Source organism: Coffea eugenioides, chromosome 5, assembly GCF_003713205.1.
Source record: "Coffea eugenioides isolate CCC68of chromosome 5, Ceug_1.0, whole genome shotgun sequence".
Lineage (NCBI taxonomy): Eukaryota > Viridiplantae > Streptophyta > Magnoliopsida > Gentianales > Rubiaceae > Coffea > Coffea eugenioides.
Genome location: NC_040039.1, coordinates 5,436,302 through 5,449,059, shown reverse-complemented (window position 1 = coordinate 5,449,059; position 12,758 = coordinate 5,436,302). Strand labels below are relative to the sequence as shown.

General features: G+C 35.0%; 1 protein-coding gene across 1 annotated transcript; it reads left to right on the top strand.

The window, feature by feature from the left end:
- The first annotated feature begins 7,104 nt into the window (after nucleotides 1-7,104).
- On the top strand, nucleotides 7,105-9,474 carry LOC113771072 (putative disease resistance protein RGA3). Its single transcript, XM_027315696.1, has one exon. It carries the CDS (start codon nucleotides 7,105-7,107, stop codon nucleotides 9,472-9,474), a length of 2,370 nt encoding a protein of 789 aa, XP_027171497.1.
- The last annotated feature ends 3,284 nt before the right edge of the window (nucleotides 9,475-12,758 follow it).

Here is a 12,758-nt window from a genome sequence, read left to right as displayed (position 1 = left end):
ATTAGCAAAGGAAAGGTGGCAATATTTAAGATCAAGTTAGCAAAATAATGCAATTCTTATACAGATGGCACACGTACCGCTGCAGAGCCAACCTTTAGTGTATTAATCAGATTAAAGAAGGACTACAATTTATCTTTCATCTTTCTCTGAATTAGTTAGAATGATCAATATTTAGACACCCAAATTATGGTTGGAGCTATGGCTAATGTAGAAGCAACATTCTTATAACAAAAACTACAAACAAATATGAGTCAAATGGGCTAGGATTAGAATAACAACGAAATTCAATTTTTTTTTTTACCGGAATTCAAGTTAATAGAACATAACAATATGTAAAAGAACTTCACCTAGGAATCCATCTTCCTCATTCCTTGTACTCCAACCATAAATTTATGACTTCCATCAAAATTATTTAGGATATATAGTTACTAGTTGACATCAAGAAACCCAATCAACGATGGCTCATGCTTATGGAAATAAAGACCATGATGCAAACATCTAGACATTTTACATGGGATGATAAACCAACCAGGCAATTAATTAATATTTAAATTAATACCACAAGCGTACCATTTCACTTTCAAAGGAAGGCAAAAAATACAAATATTTGAGCACAACATATAGAGCGTCAATGATAAGAAAGTACACTCAAATCGACAAGGCCAATAATGGAGAATCTACATACAAGGGATGCCCCAAACGTCTAATGCTGAGAAGACTAAACATGCGTAAATGAGAGTAGATGTTTAATGGTGGCAAAAGGCGGAGGAGAAAGATGAGTAAGAGGAGAGATGAGGAGTCAGCGATGGGAATATAGGGGGAGGCAGAGGAGGAAGTATGGGAGGAGGCGGAGGAGGAAGATGTGGAGGAGAAAGAGGCAGAGAAATGGTGGTAGGTCTGTGCTAAGAGAGAGAGGACTTATATTTTTTCGTTTCATTCTTCATTGATTGTATAGAGACCTGTTTTACAAATTTAATTCATCTAGGATCCACGTACGAACCCAATTAGGGGGTGAATTGTGGAATTAGAATTGTAATTCTTAGATCTTACTAAAGAATTGAATCTGTCGAATTGAAGGCCCAGAAAATTCGAATTAAATTCTAATTCTCTAGCATTGATAGTGTCCAAACTGCATATTATGGAATTGGGTTCCAATTCCAATTCTAAGTCTCCAAAGAGAACCCAACACACCTTATAAGTGTTTTCACTTGATTGACTTATAACCAATGTAAGGTGCGCAATTTAATTGGGCTAGTTACCTAGTTTGCCAGTCAACTTACAAGCAAGAATCCAATCATTTCTGTATGACTAAGGTTAATATTAACTGAATTGGACATGATTCCCAAGGTGAAGTTGAGTTAATAACTAGTATTGTGAGATCCGTTCCATAGGATGAAAGGAAAAGATGAATAGTTTGGGTTTGAACTCGTGACTCCGCTCAAGAGTCATTAGACCAGTCCAAATCCAATCAACTTGCAAACAATAATCCAATCATGCCAATATGACTAAGGCCAATATTAATTAAATTGGACATAATTTCCAAAGCAAGCTAAAGTTGAGTTAATAACTAGATTCGTCAGATCCGTCCCACATGGGACAAAAGTAAAGGATGAGTAGTTTGGGCGTAAGCTCGTGACTTCGCTTAAGGTTCATGAGACCAGTCCAATTCCAATAAACTTATAAGCAAGCATCCAGTCATGCTAGAATGACTAGGGTCAAAATTAATTGAATTGGACATGATTCCCAAAGCGAGCTAAAGTTGAATTAATAACTGACATTGAGAGATCCATCCCACATACAACGAAAGGAAAGGATGAGTAGTTTAGCTTTGAAGTCGTTACCCCGCTCAAGAGTCATTAGACCAGTCCAAATCTCTCATCAAAGCAAATCTCACATGGTCTGGTCATATGCAACATCAAGTAAAGGTTCGGGGGAATGATATTAAAGACTTTCGATGCTGTGGAAAGAGTGTTGAGAAGAATCCAGCATCAGAATTTTTGAGGAATTTAGTTCAATTCATTTCAGATAGTTGATGGATTTTTGAGGCTACAATTTACACTTTACAGGCATAGTTATGATGTAGTAATTAGTACTTTCGATGCTGTGGAAAGAGTGTTGAGAAGAATCCAGCATCAGAATTTTTGAGGAATTTAGTTCAATTCATTTCAGATAGTTGATGGATTTTTGAGGCTACAATTTACACTTTACAGGCATAGTTATGATGTAGTAATTAGTACTTTCGATTTTCAATTCATTCATTGGCTTTTTCGTTTTTGGGCTTAGGTATTGCATAGGACACTAGGTAGGCATCTTTCTTTTTCTCTTCCAAATAAATATGTTTTAATTTAATTACCTTCATAGAAGAGTTGCGGAAGGAAATAGAATATGAATCTCTGATTGAGAAAAGTTGGAAGAGTCTTGGAAAGATTTAGAATTTTTTTTAGTTAGTTTCTTTTTTTTTTTTGAGATATCAATTGTCATAAAATAATATCTTACTACAATTTGAATGCCCTTTGGAGTAGAGCTACTTAATTTAATTCTTTTTGTTATATCTTTTTTCCAAGGACTTTAGATTCTATTTCTGCCATTTTCAGTTGTGAGATTATTTAGCTCTCAATATAAAATAAAATAGGCGGTGGGCTTCACTTCTAGAATTCTCCATGGCGGATAAATATGATTTGAATTGAGAACAGGATGAGTTTTATTTTAGTACTAACGATTTTAGGTAGCGTGATTGTAACAAGGTACACCCAGTCGATGTCAATGGTAGGTAGAAAATCTGCATCATCCCTTGTGACAAGTTAAGGAGCTAAAATCAAAACGAGGGAGATTAAATTAACCATAAGGTTGCTTTTGATACTTGATGGAAAAAGACATGAGCCGGCTAATTTGACATACTTGAGGAAGCTGCTGTGGACTTACGGGGAAAGCCAATTAGTACACAATAGTACACCATTTTTTAGAGATGGAAATCTGCAAGTGGTGGAGTTCGGTGAGACTTTGCGGTTGTAATTCAAGAATAATAAATAAAGTTGATTGGTAAGAAAACATTTTATACAACTGCAGGAGAAGATGACAATGTGGTGCAGCTAGCATAAGGTATGCAGCAATCGTAGTTTAGTGCAGATTAGGTGTCAGATGTGAAAGTAATTTAGTGCTTTCTGGGCTCATTCCAATATGATTATGGTTACATGCCAGTAACGGAGCATGTGTTTTGCACGTGACCACGAGATTTTTTATTTGGATAAAATATAGAAAAGCCCCTTAAGGTTAAGTGAATATACAAAAAAGTCACCTATAGTTTTAAAATATACATTCCGGTACCTTATGGTTTGAACTAATTTAAAAAAGCAATGAAAATCATCAAAATTAATGGGTTTGAAATACACGCTTCTTTTACGAGTATTTGTCTCAGAAATAAATAAATTTTTAGTTGATGTACCTATTATACCCTTAGAGTTGTTATACAAAAAAACCCCATGCGGTTAAGCAAATCTATAGAAAAAGTCCCTTATAATTTCAAATCATACAACCCAGTATCTCATGGTTTGAACTAGTATGAAAAATCGACAAAAATCATTTAAATTAAAGAGTTCGAGGTTTCTTGACATGGAAAATAATTTTTTAAATCAAATTTTTTAGCTAATATACCAATTAAACCCCTTAGAACTCATAAAATTTTCAAAAACAATCCAAAACTCCCAAATACGACTCACCTTATTTCTATACATAAAATAAATAAAAAAAGTTTCCCATTAAAACTCACCTTGTTTTTATACACAAAATAAATAAATAAAAACTTTCAAATACAACTTACCTTATTCCTATGCACAAAATAAATAAATAAAAGCAAAATATAACCATAGAGTGCTTTTCCGTAGGCTGGCTTAATTAGAAGGGATTTTTCCATAAGTTTGCTTAATAGGATAGTTGTTAGAAGGTCTTTTATTACTTATATATATTAGGCAACTCACTTGCATCAACCCAACAAAGAATATCATCCAAATTACATTGTTTAAGATATTTGTCTACTGCTAAAACCCAACCAAAATGTATATATGTCTCTTTGTGCTTATAGGAGTCAATATGGCAAAATTGTGACCATCAATCAAATATCTTTCTAATATTCTGTCATTATTTAACAATTCATATACATGAATAAATTTTTCTCTCTCTTCTGTCAAGTTTTTCTGGCCTTCTTGGTTGATTGACCAATGAAATCCTTCAATCTGACAACCCGTAGCAATCAACAAATTTGACAAGATTCCTCTCCGATATCTATTTTCACACTCGCAACAATCTAACAATTTTCAGGCCAATCTTATGATCAAATCCTTCACCAACTACACATTTCAGAGCTAAATTTGTGGTCTAATTCCATTAACTAAATACTTTTCGACAACTTTATGTCCTAATTCTCTGATAGTAGAAATGCCCATGACTAACCTCATAATCTAGCTCTAATACCAATTGTAGAACCCAAAATTTTAAGATTCTAATAATAATCAATATGTGCAAGGTTATAGAATTGAAGGGATAAAACAAACACTCAAAATATATGTGGGAGAGAAGAAAATAATCAACTCACAATATTATTGAAATTTCAAACACTGAAGAAAGTTACCCCATAATAGAAAATGTGGCAAACTCTACTAGATTCTCTCTAGAAAACACCCTAAATAATGTCCTATTTATAATCTACCAGATTTGTTTGGAAAGAAACCACTTGCATAAGAAATTACCAAATAAAACATAAATTCCTAAATTGCACAAGTATTAAAACCTAACTCCAATAAAACTAATAAATAAACACTTTTAGATTTGGTTTAGTTTGCCAACACTTTTCTTCATTAGAAATTCCCAAACAAGTTGACGATAAAAATGTTAGGAAGAATTAAGGACATAGGAAAAATTGAAGAAATTAAGACTCTGCAAATTCAATACGTGGAAATCCATAGAAAAAATTTTTGGAAGATGCACAAGCATTAGTAAACCAAAGAAATTTTTTTGTGATTTTGTGTTACAATCTTATAATTTACAGAGAGAGTTGCAGTTTTAGTCTCTAATGTTTGGTCTATCTGCTAAATTGGTCAGTGACCCATCTTAAAGTGATAATCCATCTTTTTGAATAAACAATTCAAAAGTGAATTAAAGAATGATTAAAGGTAAAGGGTTGCTGCTTAAGCTTCTCAATCATAGCATGCAGTGAATGGCATTTGAGGTGGGCATAAGGTGTAAACGATTGGCATTTGAGGTGCGCATAAGGTGTAAACTGACGAGGGAAGTTAATGAGGCAAACAAAATTCCCAACCTTTTCATTTCTTTTTGCTGGAAAAAAATGCAACAAATTTTTTTTTTAAAAAAAGGACTGAAATGCATTGTCAAGTTAGAAGTGCAGAAAGTGCACTTCATTTATAAGTTTTGTGGAGCCAAGAATTTCAGAAGAAGATAAGGCCCATGTGCAAAGTTACAAAAGAACACAACGGAGAGATACAGAAAATCTTTTCTTAATGATGTTTCCAACTCCTAAAGACCACTCAACAATTAGTGTCCCATTTGTAATTCTTGACAAATGATAAATAATAATACTTTATGGTTTTTCCAATCTGTTCCCCACAAGATAATCCTATCAAGAAAGGGGGTGAGCTGAACATGAAAGCTTAAAATTATCAGACATCGCCTAAATGGTGCATATTTTTGCAGAAAAAAAAAAGAGAATTCGATTTAAATAATTGTTTTCACGGCTTTTCTGAAAACTATTACATTTTAGCACCTTTATTAATAAATAAATTCGTGAGATAAATAGATAGTAGATTAACGTGTTCAAAATTTTATTGTGAAGCATGTTTACGAATACCATGACCTAGACAAATTTCTTGATACTTTAAATGCATGTCATGATGAGGAATAGATTCGTTTATTCCTTGATGCTTTAGTGCATACTTTTTATAATCTTTTCAACATTTGTCCACACGTTGTAAAGTTTTACCGCATTAATATAAATTACTAGTGATATACAGCGGGGATCAAAGAGTCACCGGTGGATAGGGGAAAATAAATCCTACACTTGATATTTTATGAAAAAATAATAATAAAAAGGTAAAACAATTATTAAATATTTAATAAGACTTTCCCACGTCTGTGATTTTGAAAAAGGTAAAATTAATCCAAATTCTTCTAAATGCAAGAAGATTGGAAAATATAATTGTGATTATAAGGACTGGTTAATCAGTTCCCGCGTCTTTGATTTTGAAAAATGTAAAATTAATCCAAATTCTTCTAAATGCAAGAAGATTGGAAAATAATTGTGATTATAAGCATTAAACTTTCTTTGGTAACCGTTTTCGCAACGGACAAGTTTATGCCGTCCATCTGAGCAAATGGATGTCTTTGACTCTGTTCACAAAGTAAGCCGTCAAGAAAACAAGTAGTATATAAACAAGTAGGAGTGGCCCTAAGTAACCAATCTGGTTGTCCGCCTTTGTATCAACCTTCTATTTGCAACCAAATATCCTTTCCAAATCATATAAGTAGTATTCTATCCTCGCAACATTTTATTGCCAATACTCCTTGTACCAAAAAAAAAAAAAAAAAAAAGAAGCAATGGCTGAATTGTTTGTTCCAAAGATAATAGATGTATTGGGTGATGTGGCCGTGAAGCAGTTTGGGGAGAAGGTCAACCTGGTGATGGGGGTTGAAGAGGAGGTGTCAAATATCTCCTCTAAGTTGACAACCATTGAAAAAGTGCTGCATGATGCAGAGAGACGAAGGCTGAAGGACAGAAGCGTTGGAATTTGGCTAGAAAAGCTTGAGGACACAACATATGAGATGGATGATGTGCTGGACGAATGGAACTTCAAGATTCACAGAGCAAAGAATGAGCGAACTAATCAGAATGCCTGAATGCAGCCTACACTGCGGAACAAGGTTCGTTCCTTTATCCCATCCCTTTGTTCTTGTCTCAAACAAGTTCCTGTGCGTAGTGGTATAGCTCAGAAAATAAAGAAAATAAATGAACGGCTAGAATTAACTTTGAAAGAGGCAGATCAATTCAAGTTTATTACAAGTGGGGGTATTCCTAATTCTCATGATTTTCAACGAATTATGACTACCTCAATCATAGACGAATCAGAGGTTTATGGTCGAGAATCTGATAAGGAAGCCTTACTTAACCAAGTATTATCTGAGAGTAGTAGTCAAGGAAGATATGAGGTTCAAGTTATCTCTGTAGTAGGGGCTGGGGGTAGCGGAAAGACCACACTTGCTCAGCTGCTCTTCAATGATGATAGAGTGAAGAACCATTTTGAACTTAAAAAATGGGTTTGCGTATCAGATCCTTTCGATGAGAAAAGGATCGCCAGAGCAATCCTTGAGAGTCCAGGAAAGAGTTCTGATTTGTCAGAGTTGGAACCACTGCTCCAACTGTTGAAAGAAACTTTTTCCGGTAAGAGATTCCTGCTTGTCCTAGATGATGTCTGGACAGAGGACGACTCAAAGTGGAAGCCTTTCCAATACGCTCTCAAGGACGGGGCTCCTAGAAGTGTAATTTTGGTGACAACAAGGAGTCATAGAGTGGCCACAGTGGTGGGATCGACTGATACTCACGGCCTAGGCATGATCTCTCACTCTGATTGTTGGCTAATAATGCAAAGGATAGCATTTGCTAAACAATCAGGGGACTTGTGCAAGAAGGTGGAAAGAATTGGGCAGAAAATTGCAGAAAAGTGCAAGGGGTTGCCACTTGCTGCAAAGACTATGGGAAGCTTGTTACGGTTCAAAGATACTGAACAACAGTGGCAGAATGTTTTGGATAGTGAGATATGGCAATTGGAGGAAGCAGCTGTGGACCTTTTCCCTCATTTGTATTTAAGCTATAACGAGTTGTCCCCGGAGCTGAAACGTTGCTTCTCATATTGTGCTGTCTTTCCCAAAGATCATGAGATAGATGTAGAAGAAGAGCTTATTAGGCTGTGGATAGCGCAAGGTTATGTTCGCCCAAATCGAAGAGGGGAGCACTTGGAGCTGGTGGGCCTTGAATACTTCAACAATTTGGCAATGCGTTCCTTTTTTCAAGAAATACAAAATGTTGAAGATTACGATGGGTTTCATGAATATCTGAAGTGCAAGATGCATGACATAGTGCATGATTTTGCACAATTTCTCACAAAAAATGAATGTCGTGCACTTGGTGGAGTTGGAAGGAATTCATCGAGTGAAAGAGCCCGTCATCTAACAATTTTGAAAGGCACTGAGGAGGAGATGTTTAGCTCTCGAGTCGTTGATTTTGGAAGGCTCAGGAGCTTTTTAGCTTTTCTATTTGAAAGAGTAGTAGTTCCCCAAAATCTGTTCTGCAGTTTGAAGTGCGCGAGGACTCTGGTTTTATGTAATTGTGAGCTAGTTGAAATCCCAGCCGAAATCGGAAGATTGATTCATCTTCGGCACTTGGACTTAAGTATGAATCCTTTCGTGACACTGCCAGAAGCTATATGTGATCTATATTATTTGGAAACTTTGGATATCAATCATTGTAAAAAGCTTTCGTGCCTTCCTCAAAGGATTGAAGGCCTTGTGCACCTGAGGCACCTTTTCAACCATGTGGCCGATGAATTACGTCAAATTCCACAAGGACTCTGGAAGCTGACGTCACTTTGTAGTTTGACTCGGTTCATTGTCAGGAGCAACTCTGATGATTTGGCAATTTTAAAGGATCTGAACCAACTGGAAAGATTGCACATTGTAATTGAAGGAGAAGTAGATTTTGGGAGTGCGGAGCTCGGAAAGAAAATCAACATACGTAAAATGTCTTTGTTCTTTAGCTTCGAGGCCCACTTTATAGAAACTCCAAGTTGCATTGAAAGCGTGGAACCACCTCCACACTTGGAACGACTTGCACTAATTGGCTATCCAGGAACTCAGTTACCAAGTTGGCTTGTGACGAAATCTCACGCCAATAACTTGACGAAGCTAATTATCGACAGGCCCCGCAATATCTCATCCTTGCGTGCCTTGTGGAAGCTATCATCCCTAGAAAAGCTTATCCTCTACAGAGTGGAAGAGCTGGAATATTTGGGCAAGGAATTCTTCGGAGTTTCAAAAGCACTGCATGAGAATAGTCGTGATGCTCTTGACACGTTGTCAAACTCCGAGTCATCATTCTCATCTGAAGCAGTAGCATTTCCGAATTTGAGAAAATTACATTTTCGTCACGTCCTAAATTGGACAAATTGGGAAGACTTAAGTGAAGATGATGAAAAAGTTGCTGTATCTATCATGCCATGCCTGGAGGAGCTAAAAATTTGGAACAGTGAAAAGCTTAAAATGCTGCCACATCGCATCCTCAGAAAGATACCATCTCTCAAAATTTTGGATATTCGACGTTGCTCCAAGTTGAGGGATCGTTATTCTGACAAAACAGGAGATGACTGGATAAAGATATCATACATTCCTCGAGTTCACATATCTGATAAATGTTAATATGCTCAGGTATGGTTATTCACACATTTTTTTATGTATCTACTCATCTTTGAAGTCAAATAATTTACTACTTATAGAATTACAACAAACAAAGGCCTGCTTTGTAGAATATGACATGTGCTTAATAATGAATCAAGTGTTAACAGAGCCATACGTATAATGAAAATATGAAATATTCATTAATAATTTAGAATGGTTGTTTTTATTGAGAAGATGCGAGTCATTAACTAGTAAATATAACACTAAATTTCTAACAATATCTAATCGTAAACTCTTGAGTTTGGAATTCCATTTATGTCTTGTCTTTTTATCCTTTTTTTTTTTTGCTTTTGTCCTTTGTTTTCCAGATAATGCTCATTGATGGCTCAAAATGAAGCTACAGCAGAAGGCATTGGGGGATCAACCTCTACGTCAACGTTTCACTTGAGTTCATGTAAAATTTCAAATAATTGTAAATATGGTTGAAGAGGCACACCCACTTGCCTTGTTCAAAATCATTTGTTGAAAGCATCTGTAACCTTACCAAATTTCCAGATTGAATTTCAAGTGGTTACACAACTAGTCTTTACTTTGTCAAATTATTATTGTCCTATTGTATGTAAGTTTGTATAGATTTAATAAAGAAGAATGCTTGTACATTGTGCTTATCTATATAGTGTATTATTGACAATCTATTATTAGCATACCTATTTTATGGAATTATTCTAAGAATAACATGAATTCAAATTTTAAATTCAAATAATACACATGTGGCATACATCCAAAACTGTTAGTAATAAAAAGAAATCACTACACTGTGAGTGCATAAAAAGTTAATCTTTATTCTAATGGTTAAAAGTTAACAAGTTGACAAATTATTCTTTATCCTGTTTCCTTTCTTTAAAAAAAATGTTTACATAGATAATTGGAGAAACTCGGACTACAAAAATGCATGTGCACTTAAAGGCACCAAAACTCATGATACTTTTATAGTAGTAGTAGCAGTGGTAGTTCTAGTAGTAGTAATGACAATTATTTGTTAATAATACTTTCTTCTAAAAGTGAATGGACTAATTACCTTCCTTTTCACTTTTTTTAAGAAGGGAAGGAATGAGATTTAAGAAACAGGGAGGGAATAAGGTGACTAGAACAAAATATCATAATAAATCTTGACAATTTCATTCAAAAGACAAAAGTTACTACTAGCAGAATTTTGAACTTGAAAGTTTGTAAGACATATCACAGGAAATCAATTATTTGCATACTTCACGTATGTGAACCAGTTTAACAAACTATCCATATTCCAGAATTGAATATATCATCCTTTGTTTATTCACTATTATACGTGTTCAATACTTAGTTGAAAATATGCCCTCCCCATCCCTGCTTCCTAATCATAGCCCTTCCTAATAGAAACAATTTTTAAAATTGAAAATTTTAGACATGCAATTAGTTATCTTCAAGTTGATTGAAGATAAAATAGACTTTGACACATCAACGTTCATTGTATTTATATTCAACTCCAACAGTTAGTTATGTTTTAATTCTTTCTATAAAGGCTGTTAAATTTTTTAATCCATAAAACTCACATTTTAACTATGAAATTGGGCAGTCCTAGCCCAATGACTTTCATAATTGAAGTCACATCTCTCAAGTAGACATTACCTGATCAAAAATTCATCTCTGAAGAAGCAAAATTGGTACTTCCTGTTCAGCTTCTAGAAAATCGAAATATGAAAGAATTCCCAAAGAAACAATAGAACCTTGCCCAATGCTACTAGATTGCTACTTAAATTACCACGCTTGACAAGAAACTGGCACTAATTTCACCCACAAGTTTGTTTACAAATTAACAAAAAATCCCCACAAACATCAAAGTAGAAACCAAAGTAGTGCATAAGAGTAAAGAAGAAAATGTTTATAAGGTTTATAAAAAACCGAACAAATACTCCATGTAACCCAATGTTGCAAGGAATAAATCATTACAATTGTTATAGGATGGACCTATTCTGCCTGCTGGTGGCTGTCAAACTTCCAAAAATAAAATTTATATCAAGACCTACTCCCAAAACTGATCGAGTATAGTGTTGAGTAGGGTCATCTTCTCAGGGAACTAGTAGATTTATTACACACAAAGAATTTGAGGGATTTTTGGAAGGGAGATAAAAAGAATAAATTAACAATGTAAGGTTACTGAATTTTCAAACGCAAGAAGTGCAGTAGAATATAATAAACAATTGATTGACACCACGTAGTAAAGGAGATAATATTGGCACCGGCTCACGCAATTGATCATAGATACCTGGAGTAATTCACACGTTGCAAATAATTTGGTTCTAACAATTTAACAATCGCCAAACTACCAATCTCTGCTTAATTATATGGTAGTCTAGAGACGCTCTTAATCTACCCCTTTGTAAAATAGATAACCCTAGAGACGCTCGAAGGATTTAATCTATTCACAACTTTAGGAATTAGAGAGACCCAATTCTAGTTAACAAACACACATGCGGGCTCATTTAAACCAATTAGAGAGACCCAACACAGATTAAATTACTTGCGAGGTAATTAAATTGTGCCGTTTATCACTAATTTTAAGACAATCAAGTGATACGCACCCCTGTCCTAATTGGCAGTATACTATTCGGACAATTGAACAACTGGCCACATTAATCCAATAAATCCAAACAATAATAGCCTATTGAAACAAAGAATAATTAAATACCCACGAATGCAGAATTTAGAATAGAGTAGAACACTTAAAAAGATCTCACAATTATCCGTGCACCGGGTCTTGATTATTTCTCAACTAGATAACAGAATCTAGCCTTACCTCATAACGATGATGCAAACAGAAAGCTTTTTGAAATTTTGTTGATTTGAAAAGAAGTAAAAAGCGGTATAGTCACTAGTCTCTAATTCACGTTAAGAAGGGAAGAAAGAGATAAAAGATCAAAGATAAAAACTCCTAGTCTATTGCTGTCCTCTTTAAAGTGTTTGCGCCGCCACCCCTTTAGCCAATCGAGTCTTTGTTTCTATAAAGGATAGCTTCCCTTATTTTTCTCCTTGACTTGTTGCCAAAAGATTCTCTGAAAATGTCTCCTAATCCAACGCAACTTCAGAACATGTCTCCAAAAAATAGTGGTGGCTTCTAGGGATAAGTCCTGCGGTCCGTCTTTTGGACGTAACTGTGTTTTCTGATGTGGGCATGCTCTAGAATGAACGGTCTTCTGGAATTTAGTTTCTTTTCACCACTTTCGACACCAATCGCTTGCAACTGACACAAATACCAATTATGAGCAGAA